Source organism: Bombus bifarius, unplaced genomic scaffold (genome assembly GCF_011952205.1).
Source record: "Bombus bifarius isolate JDL3187 unplaced genomic scaffold, Bbif_JDL3187 scf7180000008194, whole genome shotgun sequence".
NCBI lineage: Eukaryota > Metazoa > Arthropoda > Insecta > Hymenoptera > Apidae > Bombus > Bombus bifarius.
This window is the reverse complement of record NW_022884502.1, coordinates 1,768,663-1,789,636: the sequence shown is the minus strand read 5'-3', so window position 1 is coordinate 1,789,636 and position 20,974 is coordinate 1,768,663. Positions and strand designations below refer to the sequence as shown.

Here is a 20,974-nt window from a genome sequence, read left to right as displayed (position 1 = left end):
GACATTATCGCATCATTTCGAATTTTCACAAAGAAAAATTCTTGCAATTTGTTATTTATTTTTACGCGAATAGTTTCTATCACGAGTTGTCATTTCCTGCTCGTGTTCGGCACCGCACCGGATTCGGCAACGTCATTTAGAGTCGTACTCCGCATTCTTCGTCGTCTACCTCTTATCAATGATTAAGGATGCAGGTAAAAAGTTTCCCGATTTCATTGTTATAGATTCAACGATCGATTATCGTGCCCAATAATCGTGTATCGTGACTGAATTTTTTGAGAAGAAATTTTTCGTCAAGTCCAGTTTTTAGAATGCAGAGAAATAGTTTATCACAGTGTTATAAAATACTCGACATTTCTTCATAAACTTGTAGGATCTAGATATCATACGTACGTGCGTGGTTGAGTATATTTAGATACGTAGAGAATATTTCTCCTCTCATTTTTACGCTCCCACTGTGCCAACGTTTTTGTCTCTCGCGTTAGACATCTTTTTCGATGCTGCACGATCTTGAAATTTACCTTCGCTATAATTCATGCCTGCCCCGGTCGGAACGAAACGTAAAGGAATGAAAAGAGTCATGGACAAAGTCGATCGATCTTTTTTCTCTTCTTTCTACGAGATGTATCATTCACGTGGGAATATTCACGTGGGACCCGTTTGAATTTCTTTCTCCTGAACGAGAATCACGAAAACGCTGGTTATGGGAAAGTCAGCGTTTGCGAAGCTGGTCAAACATCGTAAGTAAATGAGAACCAACTTGAACAGAATAAAATATGCTATAAGAGTATCCAGACAGTCGCTCTTCTTCGACGTGATTAGTTTATAAGTTTGCAAGGAAAGAGGAAAGTGATCGTCGCAACTATATATAGAACTTAACCGATATTTATTAACAATTTCGTGCCAGTTTTCTTCAGTATTATTACACACGCTTCCCAAGTCTGACTTTTTCGTCTTTTCTAACGGAATTTAAATGTATAATTTCCGTAAGAAGATAGCATGTGCTACCCGTAATCGTTGATTAATCGGCAGTTTAAAAACTTGGTAGATATTATCGTATTATTATCGCAAATTTGCCAAATACTCCGAGTACCGGATTTGATAAAATTTTACCAAACACTACAAATCTCCGGATACTCGTGTGCGACAGTGTACAGTAAGCGACACTTAAACTTTGATCGCGCGAAGATGCTACAGAGCGGAGTATCAGAATTGGAAGAGTCACTGACTCTGACGTATCGTCAGAAACGACCGTTTCGATCCACGCCATCGCGATCGATTTCTATGTAACTTTGTTGTGCTTTGGTGGACGCAACGGTCTAGGCAACTATCGCATCGGAAGAAGAGGAGGACGCGGATTAATCGAGCGTATCTGATGCGATTCGATCGACCAACCGTCAATTTCCTGACAAGACGTGTAACGTGCTTCGCTATCTTCGACGTTCCGCTCTCGTATGATCGAGCAATTTCATACATCACTATCTAGTTTAATTTAGATGGACGTAGGTACGTTCAGACTTGGAAATCGGGAAGGTAGAATCAGTCGCGTGACAGCCGCGAACGAGTGAGTAATAGTCGTGATACTAATCGACCGTCGACGAACTTTGTCGTGTACGAGACAATTCTCTGGTGCGTGGGCAAAGGTGTATCAGCTAGATTTTGGCCAACAGGATAAGTACTAAGTAAGCTGCTATTTTTCTACGTCGTTGTCTTTTGCTTATGATTCTAACGGCACGAGTCAATTTCAATTTTGCTCCTATCCTGCTTTTTTACCCGTGGGATTCCAAAGCTAAGTGTTCATTCGATAGTAAAGCTATCGCGAGTTGCTCTCGAGGATAGTTCTTCATCCGTATCGCTAACTGATCGCATGCATAGTCAGTGTCAACGCAGCGAGAAATATTCCCGAGACCAATTCCAGATCGTTTTCCAGATTTTGTCATTAGGCGGTATTGACAAAGTCCGCAATCTCTTAGCTGTCAACCCAATATGTTGGAAATTTAATATAATGGCTTCGCGTTGGAAAGCTTCTCCGAAAAACTAACAATTTTCACTTACGCTCTTTCGGCCGCTAGAAAATTATTAACGAAGGAGGTGACCATGCTTCGGTTCAGACGGGAATTTTGTGCGACGTTGCTGCTACTGTGCGTCTCAAGAAGCACGCGCCTCTCCGTGTCTTTGGCAGACGCTGAACCTGTTTTGATACGACCGCTCAAAGTCTACGAGAGTTTGATCAAGGGTGTTCACGATCACTTCAACAACACCTGCATCATACTTTTTCACGGCACGATGAACGTGATAGAGAAGAAAGGTGAGCCGGTGATGTTTCAATGAATGTAAGAACGTAACGTTGAAGATGGAACCGTGGATGATCGTTTTAGGATTGGAAGATATGGAAGGACTGTTGGCGCTCCAAAGGTACTTAAGTGGATCTCTGAACATCCGGACTGTGATTATGGATTTTAGCATGTTCAAGGATCGAGTAGGTTTACCAAGAAATGTCGGATTCGACGGATTCCGTATTTAGAAATATTCCGGTATTCTGTGCTACGTATATCAGCGACGCGATGTTGCGATCAAGTTCTCAATTTGTTGACTATAGCCCAGTAAAAAGAAAATAAAAGGAGGACAAATTCGGAACGAACGATTTCTTGCATTTCTGTTACATCTGCTATCAAAACGTATATTTTCAATCATTTGCAGAAAAATATTAAAAAAAAAAGAAAAAGGAAGACACTCGTCTTGTATCTTTCAATGAATTCAAAAACACCGATCAGCTTTTTAGAGTCAATGTGTTCGCTCGTTCGTGAGCCTCGATATTCGCTATTTAATGTCTTGTGGCGTAATTCAATCGGCTATCGTATCTCGTTTCAGGTAGGAAAGACTTATCATCACATCAAAAGGCCGTTGTTCGTGTTATTGAACGACCTCGACGAGATCAGGGAGCAATTCATTTCGGTGAGTGAAAATAAAGACAGGTAAGAGGAAATACCAGAGAAAAGAAACGGAGATCGTCGACGAATCCAAACGAAACGATAACAGGTTTCCAAATGGATCACGATGTCTTATCCGACGTGGTTGCTGTTCCTGAGGGACGGCACTAGATTCGACGAATTTTTGTCGAACGTCTACGTACCATTTGACTGCATTCTGATGGTGACTCAGAGAGATTCGAAGGGAACAGGTGAGATTGTCCGGGACGTGTACCAAATCAGCAAGGAGGATAATCTGAGATCGATGAAGTTTGGCGAGTGGAATGCGAGAGAAGGATTCCAGGGACCTCAGCTTGGATTATATCAACGTAGAAACGATCTAAATGGACGCAACATACGAGTGGTTTCCGTTCACGTGAGTTACCGCGATCGTTCGTACATAGGTAAAAGAAAGTTTAAAACTGATACCGTATGGGTTTCAGTAATTATCGCGTTAAAAGCTTTTTATCGTATTGCTAATAGTCAGCTATTCCGTGGCATATACAAATTTTCTATATATATACAATCATGTATTATACATGAAGATATATACTACGTTATATTAATTTACCGCTCTTATCAAATAGAAATCCAGTTTGTAAAATTATGGTGTCTTTCTGTACTCACTTTGTAAACTTTCTTTCGCCAGCCATTCTACTTTGTTGACTTAATTTAATCTAACACCGCTACTTGCTTTCTGCAAGCGTCTCGATACTTACATAAGAACAGAAATATCCGAGGAGCTATCGATCGCTATTGACGAATCGTTTCACTGGCAGGATCCTCCAGTTTCGCGGATCATTCGCAATAAAGCTGGTCAGCCTTCTAGGATCGGCGGTTTCTTCGGTGAAGTGATTCAACTGCTGCAAGAAGGAATGAATTGCACGTTAGTATAGCGTTTACAGAAACTATACCGATTACGATATACAGTGAGATTCAATTCAATTATCGTAGAAAACTTTTACGAGTATAGGGTGATTATAGGAGAGCTGCTGTTACATATTTTGGGAAACTGGTATCACGTTCGAATTTTCTAATGGAAAATTATTTTAAGGATGGATATTGTTAATAGAATATCTTATACTACTATTACTTTCATCGAAACAAATTTAAATTACAATACACGTAATATCTAGAAAATTGGAACTAGGAATCTTCTTTTTCAGGGAGAGTCGCCTCCCTCCTAACGAGACGTTACGTTTCGTACGACACGCATCGTTAATACATTCAAAAAAGGTTTCTTAAGCGTTCGCGAACCATTGTACCATGTGATCATTGATCAAGCGTTCCCATCGGTTTGCTTTCGTTCATGTTTTCAAGTTCGTATCTTCGTCCTCGTCGCAAGAGCATGCTACGTCGTGCCTTCTAGTCTTTTTCTTTCTGACAGTCGTCGCGTCATCTTCTTGCTCGGCTTTCCTCTTGAGGGCACGTCGAAGTTCTCTCAGCTGCCTGGCCGTTTCCTTCCGAAAGTATTCGTCTTGATTAGCGGCCGATCTCTCTTCGAACCATTCTCTCTTCCGACCGTCACCGCTTCGTCGATATCTTTCGTAAAAATATCGCCGCGGAGTCGCGGCTGTGCTGCGTAACACCATCGCGCATCTATTATACGACATTTAGTGGGCAAAATAAATCTCTGTAGCTGAAATAAATTTAGGAACGAATAAAAGGAATGAAGAATAATTCTGACAGAAATATTACATAAACATTTGCAGTCCAGTAACAACGAGTAAGTAGTAAATATCAGATGTAAAGTTACTGTTATCTCTACTCAAGATTTTCTCGTGTTATGTTGTGAAAAATGGTTAAACCAATTTTTCTTTAATTTTAAGCGCATCTAACTACGTACGGTAAGGAACTTCTCCTTGGGCTAACGGGTTCTAGACATTTCGATGCGAAGCCTCGTAGCATGCTCTCCGCGTTGGACGATTCCGTAGCCCTTCTTCTTCTTCTTCTTCCTCTTCTTTCTCTTATCCTTTCTCGTTTGTCAAACAGACAGTCCATCGTGCACGAAGATCGCGATATCGGGCTCGATTTGTCGACAACTTCGCGAGGGAGGTGACTCTCGAAGATTTAAATTGAGCTTCGTCTGACGTTCAGAGCATGATCAAGCAAGCCACTCGAATTCAAGCGGCTTGACAACCCCACTTTACCGCTATGAATCTGTAATTTACTTCGGTCGTCGCTTGAATTTTAAGTCGCTCGAATTCAAATAATTCGACTAATCTCAATGAGGTCCTAGGTCCATTTGTACGCGACTGCTGTAATTTACGAAATCGTTCGCCGCATGTTCCAAAGCGTCGATCTACGGAGAGTTAATACACAAATAAAAAAGAGTATACTTCGATATAAGACTTAATACAATACGTACAAATGAGAAAGAGTAGTATTCATTTGCATAATTTTTTATGTCTCTTTCAAATGACTCGCGCGACACCGAGGGTCTCAGGTTTACCTATATGGAGGCTAGCTCATGGGGTACCCGATTACCAAACGGCACGTGGACAGGTTCGATCAGAATGTTGGTAGAAGACAAGGCAGATCTCGCGGCAACTGAGCTGATGATGTCGTCCGACAGACTGGAGGCCATTAAATTTACCACTCCCGTCTATTCGACCAAGTACGTTAAGAGTCAGCAGCTTTCTTCTATTATCGCTATTACTATCGTTTATTCGCTCGTCGCGACGTGGTACGCCGGGCGATGCGTAAGAGTCTGCAACCTGATGGTCATTAACAGTCATTTTTTACCTCCGCCTGCAAGCAACAGATCCAAGAAATCAATCCTGCAATTTCTCTAACAACTTACCGCATGCAACGTATCGGATCAGACGTATCTCTTGCTTGCCTTCTTCTTGCCTCCTTTTCATTCAGATGCCGCGCATACATCAGGAGACCGGACACAACAGCAGTGAAATGGAACACGTACTTGGCACCATTTGCATTCAACGTTTGGAACGCAATCGGTCTGACCGTCGTGGTAGTGGCGCTGACGATCACCGGGATCGATGTTCTCTCGAGAAAAGTGAATTGGTTTCCGGTTGATCTCAGGCCCAATTCCAGGTCCACCTTATCCGAGATCCTCTTCTACGTATTTGGTGCGTTCTGCGGACAGGGTGAGTGAGAGGCCAATCGAATTTGGCAAATTTGGCGCGCCAGTTACGAGCGAAGAAGCCACCTAAGGAAATCTACGAGTTAATTTTTATTAAACTAAGTTAAACTTGTTTTTATTGAACTATTTACTAAGTTCAAAAGTATTTGCTTCGTTGCACACGAATGTATATACGAAACCGTTTCCGCTACAAGCTAAATTAAACGGTGCCGGCTTATACTCTTCCAACTATATTCCCGAAAAAATGAATTTGCATAAGAATCGGTAGTCTAGCGGTCTAGTTTAAATACTTTGGTAATGTCGAAGGACAGGGAGACCTAATTTCGAATTTGCGAACAGGCATGGAACCGTCTCCTTTGGATCCCACGCGACTGGTGCATCTGAACGTTCACTTGACAGGCGTGGTAGTGCTTGCAGCTTATTCGGCAGCGCTAATCAGCTTCTTGGCCATAAAGACGTTCGTGATGCCATTTACCACGATGGAGGGTTTGCTGAAAGATGGTACCTATCGATTTGCCGTGGTTGGTGATTCGGCCGATTACAGTTTCTTCCAGGTAAGAGATCGTACTTCTACGTCCATCATCCGCCACCAATTACGACGCGTCCCAATTATTCAATTCGAACGATCAATAAATACTCTTTGCGACATAGATTTGCGACGATTTGCCATTCGTACTGCATATGATCTATTATAAATAAATTTTTCTAGAAAATTCACAATGTTATAAGCGTACCTAAAGAAACGCGATCTAATTGAGAGATTTGCTTCATCCTTCAAATATTACAATTAAAAGTTTCCCTGGGAAACTGCATATTTCATTTAGCACTCTATATGTTTTTGCGCGTTAAAATTTGTTTATAAGTGCGGAACAATCCGCAGCTTAATTACAACGAATCGATATATTTCAATAAACGATATATCGATCGAAAGCCAAACAATATTCCTGTTGATAAACCTTTAAATGTATATCGTCAAAGAATATTACGATCGTCGGATTTCAACAATTTACAAAGGTACGAGTAGTTTCGCAATTTACTCTGAAAATATTTCGCTGGTTTTTCTCGGGCACAAATAGAACACCAGTGACACCGTGCTCACGGTCATGTTCGAGGAGCTGTTGGCCAGGGAACTTGATCTGCCGGTAAACTATTTCGACGGCTTGAATCGTGTTTGTCAGGAGAAGAAATACGCTTTCATGACGCTGGATAATATGGCCACCGTGCTGCAAGGGAAAGTCGAGTGCGCGGTAGAACCTCTGGATGCGATAATGCAGACTACGATAGCCATGGCAGTCCCGAGTCACAGTCCTTATCGTGGCATTATCGACACCAAGTGAGTCAAATATAGCGTTGCGTCGTTCTTTCTTCTCTCTTTATCGGTGACTTATCCTTCGTAGCATTCTTCTGCTACGGGATAGCGGCATCCTTCAGCGGCTGCTGAAGCTCGAATGGTCTAGCCAAATGCGTTGGGTGAGTCGTTGTGAACTATCTTAAAATATGCATACTTGCATATATATCGCGTGGAGCGAAGCGGCAGCACACACTGCAAATTAATTACATTCGACGAAAACTCCGTAAAGGATTAAAGCGAATAAAAAAGCCACGCTTGCTTCAGAAATGTTTGAATTTTTGACGCATTAACGAAAAGGAACTTTGTGGCATGGCAAAGTTATTTCATTCGTTAGATACGGTGATTGACGAAGGTATTCGAACGCTTACCACGGAAATTTTTAACGAGTATTATATCACATGTCTTATATTTTTTCTATTATTATCATTATTCGTAATTCTAGTCGCTCTGCGATTTAACCACTTAAGTGCGATGCGCCACCATAGTGGCTTTCGCGAATGTAATCTTGTATTACGATGCGCCACTATAGCGGCTCACTGTAACGACTCATTCGCTCACCGTTTCAGATGATGTTGGCAAAGACGCTCGTACTAACCGATTCGCTAAGACAGTGTATAAGTGGTAAAATAGAATCGCTAACGACTCGTTAATTAGATCGCTGATAATTCGTTGATAACCGATCGACAACTGACTGTAACTCATTTCCTTGCGATCGCGTCCGTTTATTTATACTGGTCGTGGGAGAGTCGGAAGAGTCAAATTTGTTTTTGTCCGACGGTTGCACGTAGCGGCGACATTGTTTTGCTCGGAGTTTATTTGTTCTTACATTACGCGTATCCTAACGATCTTGAAACTCCGAGGCAAAACAACAACATGATTGTCCTCTAACTCACGCGCCGCTACATCACCTCCCTACCAGTGATAACGTTTTTATATTTGTTGAAATTGCTTTACGAAGACTTTCTTTCTTTTGTTGCACATACGGTTGTACGACTTCGCTCGTCGTTTTCGTGCGCGGTTGCGAAAGTTCGGCATCTGCGGGTTTGTCGTTTCGATGCGGGGTAAAGCGTCGGCCGCTTGTTGTCAAACTCGTGCAGATGTTGCGCGACATCCTCGATATGCGGCGGTGGATACCTGTCGATACGATGCAGGCGTTCGACACGCGGTCGCCGCGGTGTCGTAGGCCTCCGTTTTTCTTTGGTACGACGTGCAGAGGCGATGCCCATGGACTATTCACTGGCCGCGCCACTCCTTGCCCGATCGTCGTCTCAAATCTCGCCTTCGACTGCTCGCGTCGAGCGGAGGCGAGGCGTCGACGTTCGTTGAAGGCGAGGCGTCGACGTTCGTTGAAGACGGAAGGGCCTGGCGTGGTTTTCCATATGAAGTACCGCACTGTGGCGTATTTTGTCGCTACCGAACGATTGGACGAGTCGCGTCCGAAAATTCGACGAGCAGTCGGTGATACGTCGACTCACCGACGATTGGCCGGGCTGTCGCTATTCGGGTGCTACCGGCTTCCGGGTGCTACCGTGGATGTTATCGGCCACCTTGATCAGGGTCCGCTTATTTAAACTGGTCGGGGGAGAGTCGGAAAATTCAAATTCGTTTCTGTCCGACGGTTGCACGTAGCGGCGACATTGTTTTGCTCGGAGTTTATTTGTTCTTACATTACGCGTATCCTAACGATCCTTATACTCCGAGGCAAAACAACAACATGATTCGTATTGTCCTTTAACTCATGTGCCGCTACAAGTTAAACAGTATCGTGAAAACGGTGTTCTCCTTCTCGCACTCGATGCCACATAAGTAATTTCTAACAGTATTCGACTACTTTCGTGAACCACTGTGTGTTCACTTTGCCAAGGTATAAACCTTGTAGACAAGACATAAACGATCGTATCGAGTCGAGTATAACGATCTTCTTGGGATTTCAGGCAAAATCTGGTTGGTCTTCGGTAGAACTGGAAGACGCAGTGCCTCTACTTCTCTTTTTGATCTCGTCTTATCTAGTCACCTGTTTGGTGTTATTAGTCGAACGAATAGTGTCGCGCAATCGAGAGCAACGATCTCGCGGCGATCAACGGTTTACGGGAAATTAGTCAGGCGGATATTTGTCGGATCATGCGCGAATCGTCCTCTCGTGCCGACGCGTTATCAAATTAGTACGTAAATATAAACAAAGCCACAGTTGTGCGCGTTTCCCCGGAGCGGTCGGATAAGATCGAACAGAAGACAGTTTCTGAAAAGAAATTCTGAGAATATTTTGTAGAAAATCGGCATAGATGGCTCACGTGGGACAAAACGCGCGCTTCTTAAAAACGAAGATCCCGACTAAGGAAACTGTGCCATCGAGTGAAAAGGAAAATGTGGTAACCGGTAAAAAGAAACCATCGATCTCGCGCGATACGCGCCACGCTTTAGGCTCGAACGAAGAACGAAGAAAGGGAACACCTTTGAGAAACGAAGATAGCCGAGTGAGCCGCGAGCTTGAACGAAGCGCACGAGCGAAAAAGACACCGTTTCATATACATTTCGATGAGAAAAATATCGCTTCGAAGTCGAGCGTCGCTTCGAAGTTGAGCGTCGCTTCGAAGTCGAACGTCGCTTCGAAGTCGAGTGTCGCTTCGAAGTCGAATGTCGCTTCGAAGTCGAGTGTCGCTTCGAAGTCGAATGTCGCTTCGAAGTCGAGTGTCGCTTCGAAGTCGAATGTCGCTTCGAAGTCGAGTGTCGCTTCGAGGTCGAATATCGCTTCGAGGTCGAATGACGCTTCGAGGTCGAGTTGCCCTCCGAGGGTAAATCCCAATTCGAAACGAGTATTGTGTCACTTGAAAATCGAGTCGAAAGTCACGTCATCCTACGGAAGAAATGATCCTAAACAGGTAAACGAGACAACGAGCTCCCCTGTTCGTCGAATTAAATCAAAAAAGATTGAAATGTCGAACGAATTGTTTGGAAAAAGACACTCGGTAGAGGAGCTACGAATAGACAAACAGCTTCCGCCATCTAAGATACCCCGTCGCAGATCTCGTTCCGTTCAGCCGGTGCGAACCGTCACACATAATACGTCGCAACGTTCATCTTCGATAGATTGGCGCGGCAAAAGTTCTGGATTCGGGTTGGTTAATAAATACGCGATTCTAAATAAACCAGTATCGAGGCCAATAGAAAAAATAACTGTAACTCTAGGGTCGAGAAACAAGGTCAACGACAAAAGGTACGACTACGTGATTTTTCTATCTTTTTTGCTCGATACGTTACGCGTTCACGTTTTACGGACGCGGCCTTTAATTTCTGACAGAAAACAAATTTTGACCAACTCACCGAAGATCGCTCGAGAAAAGGAAACGTTGCTGACTATAAAAACTGCGACGCCTGCCGACGTATCATTCCTACCGCCACCGCCAAAGACTCCTATCAAGGTAGACAATCGTTAAATGTTTTTTTCAAATAACACCTGTCCCATCGGAATGGAACTTGCCGTCAATGATCGAACGTACGAAATCTCAGTTTTGGTCATGTTCGTATTCGCAAGATACAGACAGTTGCGCGCAACTCGAGACACAGTTAATTTAACCCTTTCGCTTCGGCAGTCCAATCCGCCAAAGTACTGTCACTGAATGGAAGCGCGCGCCAGAAATGCGCACAGTGTGCGTGGTTGCTGTATATAAATTTTCCTAAGTCTTAAATAACAATACGGTTCTTGTAAGAACCATATATGAAATATCGGTTCACTGTTAATGGATTTAACAGATTTTTTAATACGAAACAGTATACGATCGTTTGGATGTTTGAAATATATTGCGTAAGACGTTTTGATGAACAACACTGTTTCAACACTGAGTAACTTTTAAGAAGTGAAATCCAATATATCGATAAAATCAACAGAAAATGTTCTGTCGATAACGAAAACATATATTATTGACTACAGATGGCATTGGTGAATGCCCGATGTACGAGCTGCCGAATCTAGGATTCGTCGCGTAGTCGTCGCCTATATGCGGCGCTCCTACTCACAGATCATTTCGTAGGTGTCATCTATAAGTGTGACGCTCGTATTTACGGGTTATCTCGCAGGCGCCGCTTATAAACGGCATTCGAAGCGAAAGGGTTAAACGAAGAAAGACAAGTTAAGGATGCAAAGTGGCGCTCTTTTACGTGAACTTTTATTTTTGAATAAATTGTTCGAGTGTATATACGTTCGACCATATTCGTACATAATTCAAATCGTATAGATTCGTACATAATTTTTGTTGTCTAAATATCTATAATTTATACGTATACACATGAACGATATATTAAGAGGTCGAAATTTTGTTCTCAACACCTGCAGAATTTCTCCGCGTTTACTGGTGCGTCTTCATAATGGCACGCTATTTCTCACCCTTGATTTTTCCTGTCCATTTACATTTCGACCCTTCGTCTCTCCCTACCCCATTCATCGAGTTTCCCCTAATCGGTTATCGTTACTATTCAGATATATACTCACTTTCCAACTCTCACAACTACGCTCCATCTAAAAGACTCAATCTATTTGTCTACTATTTTTAATTTAAATGTTAAGGTGGTGATTCAACGGGCCAAGTATAACAGAAGCGCATCTAAGGGCGAGCTACTGGAATGTCGAAAAGATTTCAAAGAAGAAATCGATCTTTCCCCCCCCGAATTACTGTATCATGGAGAATATCACGATGAACTGCCGATGATCGAGCGTGAAAGGGAGCGAAAAGCACCGCAATTGTCGAGTAGTTTCTTAACGAGGCACATCAACGCGGAGCAGAGGAGGCTGGTCGTCATTTTTATAATACGTCTTGGAGTGAGTAGAGCGAAAAAAAAAAAATGGCGCAATCGTCGAATGCACGTGTACTCCTCTCGTTCGTCCTTTTCTAAACTACTTTAAGCACAGTGACAGTGTCGTTGTTCGTCTTCCGGCGAGTAATAATTTAATATCGAAATAATTTTAAAAACAACAAGAACAGAGAAGATGGTGCGCGTGTATTCGACGATTCTACCGATTTTTCCATAACCTATGAACGAACACGTGGTCTTCCTATCGCTACGTAGTACTTTTACCTGGAAACGTTGGCCGCCATTGTAGTCATCAGGGTGGTCGTTATTCGATTTTGTAGAATGAGAAATTTGAAAAACTAGGAGAGAATTTGGTTAGATGTAATTTATAAAATTATCGGAAAAAAGTATACAAAAAGCAAATATAATAACATTCGATAATATTTTGCAAAAATTAAATGTTATGGTACAGTACAGCGGCTCTTAACTTTTATCGCTTTAAATAATTTTCTGTCTCTGTTCTGTAATTCTTTTTATTATATTTATATCGAGTGAAATTATGAAAACCACTCAAAACCCGTGAAATATGCCAAATATGTATAATTAGAAGTTGCATTAATTCCCGCGTCCATTAACGTCCTTCCTGAAGAGAAAACATTCGTTACAAATAAATAAATACACATATTACACATTTTTTAGTGTAATAATATAATAATAGCTTGCATGTGTGAGAAGTTCGTATCCACGTAGCCGATGGTGTAATATGTTTTTCGATCTATCGCGGTTTCTAGAGCAAATAACATAAAATTTGAGTGGCAGTCAACGTCTTATCGAGCGTTACCCTCGTACTAGGATCTTCCTCGGCACGTCAGACGATCTTCCATGATCTCCCTCGAATATGACTGTTCCTATTATCTGCGTTCTTGTTCTTTCTTGAACGATAAAAACTCCTTACTTTCTCCCGGCTACGAATCAATATCGAAATTACAAAATCACCTAATCCAGACATATCATGCCGTTTCCATTTTATCTTCGCGTGTCTTCGTTAAAGCGTCTTGGTTTTGTTCTAATAGAAACAACTCTGTGCAGCATTGCTTCTGGCGATTGACGTCTTGCACGTTACGCATACAATGACAAATCTCGTTATTGTTGGTAGATACACTGCCGATATCCGTCGCGCATCGTGTATCAATCAGTGAAGCTGTTCGACGCCGTTATGGACAAGCTTTCCGTGGATACGATGATGATCCAATTGTACGCGTTGGCCAGTTTGTGGATCGTGCTCAAGAGACAAGAGAAATTTCATAAGATTCCGTCGGTAAGCGAATGGGACTATTCCTCGCAAACATTTTCTTTATTTTACGCTTTGCTTGTTTATACGCAGGCTACGAAGATGGTGTCCCTCGCCAATGATCTTTACATAGGAAGAGAGGACTTGTTGGTCGATTGCGAGAGGAAGATTTTGAAAATACTTAATTTTAACATCACGTTCGCCGATACGTTTAGCCTTTTTACGCATCATTTCATCAGCTGCGAGCATTACATCAACGTATCCGAGGAAACTGGAGCCTTTCTATACAATTGCGGCTGCTACATGGTGAAAATCTTTTTTTTTTTTATTACTATTTCGTTTCTTATTTATTCGATCCTTAAGTTGATTTTATTAGGCCCTTTATGGCTCTACGCAGCTTTAAATGGAATTTTACTTAACACGTAATAGCAAGTCATAACTTGTTGTTCTCTTCGTGAATGTTTCAGATCGACATCACGCTTCTGGACGAGCGATTTTGTAGAATATCCGCAAGATTGATCAGCATAACAGTATTAGAGTTGCTGCTCGGTATCGGTTTGGACGTCGCAAGGGACAATACTACACCCCGATGGTTGTTCTGGAGAGGTTTACTCTCCGCCGTTCTTAGTTCGCCCCAGAGGTTAACATTGCTTTCGCAACTCCATTTATCCGAACTTGTCGAGAGAGAGATAGAGAATAATTTACATAATTGGAGTTGTATGTACAACTAATATAATATCAGGCAATTATTTTCAGGTTAGAAGACAAGGCGATCGATTCACTTCGTGTTATAATATTGCGGCGCGTGTTAGATTCGCAAATGCAGCAGGATAGTTTCAATGTGGTATACAAAAAATACTGTCGCAGCAGATACGGTCGGATATCAAAACCTTTCCTGCATCAGGTTACCAGGATACCTGCCACAGAAACAATTTTCGATCCGTAGAATTGATTTTTATTGGTAAGACTGATCTTTATTTATTTTTTAATTGCCATTTTGATTATTCTTTTTAATCATTTTGATTATATTTCGAATTTAATTGTATATTTATTTACTTTATTTTACTCTTGTTATTATTTGTTATATGTGGTCCTCGCCTATTGGCGTAGGATTAACTTCCGGCTTTACATTGTTCTCGATTCTGATGATTTTGTGTCATGATTTCGTTTCATATTTGTAACTTTCTGGTACAAAGAGAAGAAATGCAGATTGTTGTTAAAACGAATAAAATCAATTATTTGCTATGCTATTTTATTGTATCGTTAAATATACAGCGTCACGTCCATCTGAAACCTGCGACGAGGAATAGTGTCTCTCAAGCTTCATGCCAAGCCGTAAGTTTGTTGGGTTTGTTGCCAATCGTTCCACTTGTTCCACGTTTTGTTCACTGATACGAGACCCTTTGCCTCGTCCTGAAATCGAGAAAGTTCAAAATCGATTGGATACTTGTCCTAGCGTAGAAGCACTACGTACAAAACTCTAGCGCTTGTTTCTTAGCTCTCGTATTTTCTTTCGCGCGCTACGTTTCACATGCTTTCATACGGATTTTATAAAAGCGTCGTTATCACGCTACCGAACAAGTCGTGGGAGAAATTACGCGAAGAAAAAATTACGAAATAAAACATTTAAGTTTAAAGAATTTTCAGTTCTACATAAAAAGATTATCGCCGATTTTTGGGAGAAAAGAGGAGGAAAGCTGATTACCCTGAACAGTATATTCGATCGGTCGGACCAAGTGCCGAACAGGTGCAGAAGATCGGGCCGCTTCGAGTACAGGCCACTGGCGGCTAATATACCATGAGTGAGCTCTTCCAAAGCGGTCGCGGTTTTAGCAGCCGAGCTGACGATCAGTCTTGGTGGCTCCAGTCCTAAGTTGCATGTCTGCCATTCGTTAACAGCAGCGCGTCCTCCATTCGGGCAAAGTAACTCTATCTTTGAGGAGTCGACGTCGCTCAACAAAGCTGGCGATGGCAGGAATGCGACATCTCCCTTGTCTTCTAACAAGCAACTAAATGTGACGAAAAAAAAGAAGAAAAAGTGAAAAACAAGAATTATAAAAGATCTTGCAGATCAACGCAACATATTCGCGACGTCGTATGTATTTTTGTTCATAACAGCGTGAAAAATTGTACATTTCTAGCGTTTTTACCGCGGTGAATTTTATTTACATGCCAAGACGACACTCTCGCTCGAAAACGTTAGAATATTTTCTTCTTTGAGGAAACATTTGATATTTGATATTTCGTGTAGATTATAAATTTCAAAATGAACACGTATTCTATGCACGTACGTTTATTCGCGATTGCGATCAATCAGTTTGGGAGTTTATCGACTTACGCGAGAGCACCCTTGCCGCCGATGTACGCTTCCTCGTTATTTGGCTTGCATTTGCTCGCTTCTCGGATTCGATCGTCCTTGCTCGCCGAGTTTCCAACGCATTGTTGACACAGTGTCGACTCGATTGGCGCTCCAGGGGCACACGATGCCGTGAAGAAATTGGCTAGATCGTCCTCCGAAGATATAAACTTTTTATGTTTCAATACATGCGACGGTGCTGTCCAACCGGCAAAGTCACCCTTGTATCCACTGTGGCAAGATTTCTTGCCCTTCAGATCATCTGAAATCAATTCAACAAACGACAATGAGTACAGCCGATTATCTTGTCACATAGATAAGCCGATACTATGTCACGTGTTATTATATCTTCCTATATTTTACTCCTGTATGCGTCTCATACGCGTATCATGATTCATGATACATTACTATGTTATTATCACAGCACTGTTATTCCTAATTCATTAAAAAATTTCTCATTCGATTCGGTGATGACAGTGAAGTATCAAAATTGAATAGACCTGTAACTTTTAACCTATCGTTCGATGAAAGGATGAAATCTTTTTCTATTATTATATAATATAATAATATTTTCCATTCATACTGCGTATATAAAATAGAGATTTTTGAGAAACGACGCTTTTTAAGATATTAGCCGGGAATAACGCTTCTTATTTCTTACCAATTTTGTTTATCGAAGAAGATTTCTTGATAACTGCCACTGCTGCTCTCTCGCCGAGGTCTGTGGAACCTGGGCCGTACGATTCCGCGATTATGGGGATCGCGTTAAAGTCCTTGATCGCATGAGAAGCCCAACCTCCTTCGACAACCAATAATTCCGCGTTACCTATCTTGATGGCTTTCAAGCAGTCGTCTTGACTCTTTTCGAGCAGACACTCGAACTTTGGCCTGACATCTCTGACGAAACACGAAAATGAACAACGATAAAACCTCCAATTATCCCATTTCAGATTAAAACGATAAAATTCGAAGATCAACATCGCAACCTATCAATTTACCGATATTATCAGTCGATAAATTATCGTGTAAGAGCAAAAGAGCGAACGTGATTTACCTCGAGTACGCTGCTTTTGCAAGAGCATTGCACTTGTCAAGAGCGTTTTTGGACCAGACGCACCATCGAGCACTTTTGTCTGTAGCTCCAGAGTTTCTTTCGATCACATCAAAATATTTTGCGTCTTTCAAGTGGTTCGCGGGCAATACCGGTGACGCGGGGACTGCTAAAGTCTTTTCGTCCAGTAGCATGATGTCTTTCCACCAAGCTGCCTTTTTTTCCTCTCCTAGTTTACCAAGATCAGTCAATTCCTGCACGATCAACAATGTGTTCAAATGTTAACCAACGAGATTTGCCGAGGAAGAAGAAAAATACGAAAAAGAAGAAGAAGGAAAGCTTCCCACGAAAGGAACCTCTACAGAGAAATATTTCTGGTTAGCCACTATCGTGTATTACGTGTATTACGATTACTATCGAAGGTTCTGGTAGCTTAAAACTGATCGCGGTAGATTTCATTGATCGGACCAAAGCATTACCGAGAAAGTACTCGGCACTTGCGAGTACTCTTGAATGCTTTTTCGATATTATACTTCTTAGTAGATCTCAGTAAGTTGTTTCTATAAGGAAAAAAGGTAAGAAAGAGCGGAGAAAAGCTACTGAAAACTACTAAAAGATATAATAATACCGAAGAGGTACCCGATATTACCGACTGTTAGTATTTTCCCGGTAATGATTTTGGTATCCCACTGCTAGGTTCCAGCTACGAGCTACAAGTTTTAATAACTTAGAAATATGACCCAGGGATACTATTATGCGCTACTGGTCATTACTGATCGCTACTAAACTCCCAGCAGTATTTACAATTATCAGAATCCAATGATACAACACTCAGAATCAGTATTGATCAGTTAGTACTATACATATTCTTCTGCAAGGAAAAGAAAGGAAAGAGAAAAAGAAAAAGGAAGAGGGAAATTAAAAAAAGTAAAAAGGAACCTTTTGAACCGCTTCTACGTCCTTCACTGCGTTGTTGGCCATGTATCCTTGCCAAGGTCTGGCGGCCCAGGTGCAAGGTTTCGTGTTTGCGTCTATCGGTACTTTGCTACCGTCCGGACAGAAGTATCGGTAGTCAGCAGGATTTTCTGAGGTCGGGACTGCAGGTGTCATGCCGACTGGCAAGCCGAAGAAGCGTTTCACGTAGATCACCTTCGTCCACGCTACCTCACCACCATTATGCGCGAGACATCGCAACGCGCCTTCGTATCCAGAGTAAATGTCCGGGTAGTCGCAAACTTCCGGTTTCTCGCAAAGAGCGCACATATTCGAATAGGTTTCCTCTGAAAAATCGAATATACAGTGACTGTAAAAAGTATACACAGTTGTATTTATTATAGGATTTATGTAATGCTTAATTAGATTCGAGTAGACTAAATTTCGTATCGTTTCGTAGTACTTTCATGTAAGTATACAGAATCGATATACGATGTAAGTATACAAAATAAAGAGCCTGCTAGAGAAAGAACACTTTAGGATAATAATAAGAATATGCACAGATATCTTTTGTAGCCACTTTAACAGTGCAATACGTGTGCGCAACATCGTTTTAATACCGTCGAAGTACAACGAGTGGCGAACGTATCTGAGTATTTATTACGAATATGTTACACAAAATCTTCTGAAATTTCATTAATGAGATACGACTGTCATGATCATATCGATAGAAAAATGTGAAATCAATCTAAAAATGTATACGCCACGATACTCGCCAGTTATTGTTCGAAACTAGTTGCAACAGCATGCGATGAAAAGCTTCTCATTTGTCGCTTTGTTAGAAAAATTTACCAAATGTCCAGCTGGATAAATGGTAAAGCACAAATTAAAAATAAAAAAAAATAAATTTGTCGCTTCAGCGAGGGCTCAGCTACGATTTTAGATAGACGGCGACTTTAAATAGAATTGGTTCTATGTTACTATGGGTATTACCGCTATCGTCGTCGCTGTAGTTAGAGAAACTTACTAAGTCTGCGGTTGATCGCTGGATCCGGAGACCAGGTGCCGACCAAACATCCCTTGGAGAAGAGAGAACTCAACGCTCGTAGCTCGTTCTCGCGCGCTGAATATTCTGGATCGTGTAGATTGTTCAGTACTCCCATGTCAGTGAGTTTGGTGATCGGAATTTTGTAACCAACGTTACGGCCCACACCGGTGTGGCAGGACTTTAATCCACGCAAGCCCTGCACGTTGTTGATGTTCAGGTCCTTGTGTATCACGGCCACAGCTTCGTAACGATACGGCGCGTGTGGCTCCTCCTTTGTTCTCACCTGATGCGGTGCACGCAAAATGTCAAATTCCAGGGTGAAATTGCGAAGAAACTATCTGCTGCCTGATTTCGATGATTTCGAAATACCTTTGTAAAAGCTCGACATTCTGAACAATTTTTTCCTCTCGCGAAAATGTTGGACTCTCTTACTTCCGAGATATTCGTAAAGAACTCTCGGATCGCTACCGATCCAATTTACCAATTCCAGTTCTATTTTTTCGATAGAAGATTAACAGACTGTGAATTTTTGTGCAAATTCTAAAATGTTTTTATGAATATAATTAAAAAAATAGACAATTTCTTTACATATTAAAAACTATAACGATTTGAAATGTACAATAAATGTTGTACAGAAATTGTTTACGAAACTAAGATACACTATCGTCGTAAAATAAATTAAAGAAATCCCCCATCGATTCTTCTTGTACGTTTGCAAATCACAAATTAAAATCGTCTCACCTGTTCGACAATGTTGTAGCCGGCTTTCTCCTGCAGGTGGTTGTTCTTCGCCACCAGGTACATATCTTCCGGATCGACAGCTACCACATCGGCCTCCTTTTTACCAACCCTTTCGATGCACTCGTATCGATCGCGACCAGAGATGCACGAGATTGGAATTCCCTTGACAGCTGAGTCTTTGATCATGTCCGCGCATTCTTTCCAATACACCTCGGGGACGCATATCGTAACTGCAATAATAAATAATCATAAGAAATTGCCACTTTGTACACGAAGACACAGCCGACGTCCAAGAAGATAAAATGCATGCTTGTTCTATTTCGTATTAAAAAAAAAACATTTCTTTATTTTTCTAATTCTTCTAACACGAAGTTCGCAAACACCCGTACGCACTTGCAACGCCATAGGAGATTCTACCGCACTTACGGAAATTCTTTTGGATACCGCGGACTTTTAAGTGCGGATAAGGCGCTCGAAAGTGTAAAATTGCACAGAACGCACATAATATGGAAAAGTAGAATATTTTTGGTATTTTAGAACGTTCAAAACGCTTTCCGTAAGATTTGGCAGGTAAAGCAACTTTCCACCGAGATTCTACTTTTTCAATACTATTCTCGAAGATACGAATACGCGTAAAAATCCGCGATCTACCTATGACCACCTATAGCTATACATTGCACGTATTTTGCTTTTCGGATGTTCGCGTTTCGTTGCTGGAAAAGACAATTGATCGGAACACGTAGCTCTTGTAACCGTATTCTTATACTTACAGATTCGTTCAGAAGAATGAGCGGTGGTAAGAAGTATCACGTTGGTGAGGAACGCGAGAGCCGCGAGGGCAGAACGACGGAAGATCATAGCCGTCAGCGTACACAAATTATCTCGAGTAAAACGTCAAGAGAAGAGAATATAATATCGAACGTAAGAAAGATGCGCAACCGGATAGAAAAACTGAAGACGCGATAAACTGTTGCGAGATCCTACGAGCTGCTTTCAGAGCCTGCTCAGCCCGTTTATATAGAGGAGCGCCTTTTTCCTCGTCTTGTGTTCTCGCGTAATACCTGCGATCTGGAGGGAGTAATCAGAGACGGAGATAGATCATCGCGGCGTTGCTATAATACTTTCTCTCTCTTTCTCCGTCTGTTTCTGTTCTTCCCTTTTTCTCCTCCCCTCACCGAGGCAAATATTCGCGGCCACATTTGCATAGCGCGAGTTCGCGCGCACAGGTAGCCACGGGATTTCGAACACCTCGAATCTGCATCTCAGAGCGAAGAGGAGCACGTCTGATCCAGTAACCGAAGATCTCGTATCGTCGTCAAGGCGGATAAAAAAATAAACGTAAA

General features: G+C 41.8%; 4 protein-coding genes across 6 annotated transcripts; 2 read left to right on the top strand and 2 right to left on the bottom strand.

Annotated features, from left to right (window-relative positions):
• The first annotated feature begins 679 nt into the window (after positions 1–679).
• On the top strand, positions 680–9,538 carry LOC117209820 (glutamate receptor U1-like). Of its 3 annotated transcripts, none has more exons than XM_033452227.1 (12): positions 680–740; positions 2,073–2,308; positions 2,379–2,479; positions 2,872–2,955; positions 3,040–3,345; positions 3,749–3,855; positions 5,416–5,586; positions 5,838–6,079; positions 6,415–6,629; positions 7,152–7,408; positions 7,473–7,545; positions 9,361–9,538. In XM_033452227.1, the coding sequence occupies exons 2-12, from the start codon at positions 2,098–2,100 to the stop codon at positions 9,523–9,525; spliced, it is 1,932 nt and encodes a 643-aa protein (XP_033308118.1). In that variant the 5' UTR covers positions 680–740; positions 2,073–2,097; the 3' UTR covers positions 9,526–9,538. The 3 variants fall into 3 exon arrangements, with proteins under 3 accessions (XP_033308118.1, XP_033308120.1, XP_033308119.1); XM_033452229.1 differs by lacking the exon at positions 680–740 and adding an exon at positions 1,574–1,675; XM_033452228.1 differs by lacking the exons at positions 680–740; positions 7,473–7,545 and having other exon boundaries at positions 2,020–2,308; positions 9,361–9,533.
• Positions 4,142–4,703, bottom strand: LOC117209833. The gene has a single exon (XM_033452255.1). It carries the CDS (start codon positions 4,580–4,582, stop codon positions 4,277–4,279), a length of 306 nt encoding a protein of 101 aa, XP_033308146.1. The 5' UTR covers positions 4,583–4,703; the 3' UTR covers positions 4,142–4,276.
• A 138-nt stretch (positions 9,539–9,676) lies between the features above and the next one.
• Positions 9,677–15,369, top strand: LOC117209835. The gene is made up of 9 exons (XM_033452257.1): positions 9,677–10,073; positions 10,182–10,640; positions 10,725–10,845; positions 11,988–12,239; positions 13,368–13,529; positions 13,596–13,808; positions 13,970–14,142; positions 14,259–14,463; positions 15,150–15,369. The coding sequence occupies exons 1-8, from the start codon at positions 9,709–9,711 to the stop codon at positions 14,446–14,448; spliced, it is 1,935 nt and encodes a 644-aa protein (XP_033308148.1). The 5' UTR covers positions 9,677–9,708; the 3' UTR covers positions 14,449–14,463; positions 15,150–15,369.
• On the bottom strand, positions 14,736–20,666 carry LOC117209819 (transferrin). The gene is made up of 9 exons (XM_033452226.1): positions 20,402–20,666; positions 19,632–19,861; positions 18,870–19,173; positions 17,849–18,189; positions 16,913–17,163; positions 16,520–16,755; positions 15,841–16,120; positions 15,208–15,511; positions 14,736–14,915 (listed from the first exon to the last, which is right to left on the bottom strand). The coding sequence occupies exons 1-9, from the start codon at positions 20,487–20,489 to the stop codon at positions 14,826–14,828; spliced, it is 2,124 nt and encodes a 707-aa protein (XP_033308117.1). The 5' UTR covers positions 20,490–20,666; the 3' UTR covers positions 14,736–14,825.
• Positions 20,667–20,974: the final 308 nt, after the last annotated feature.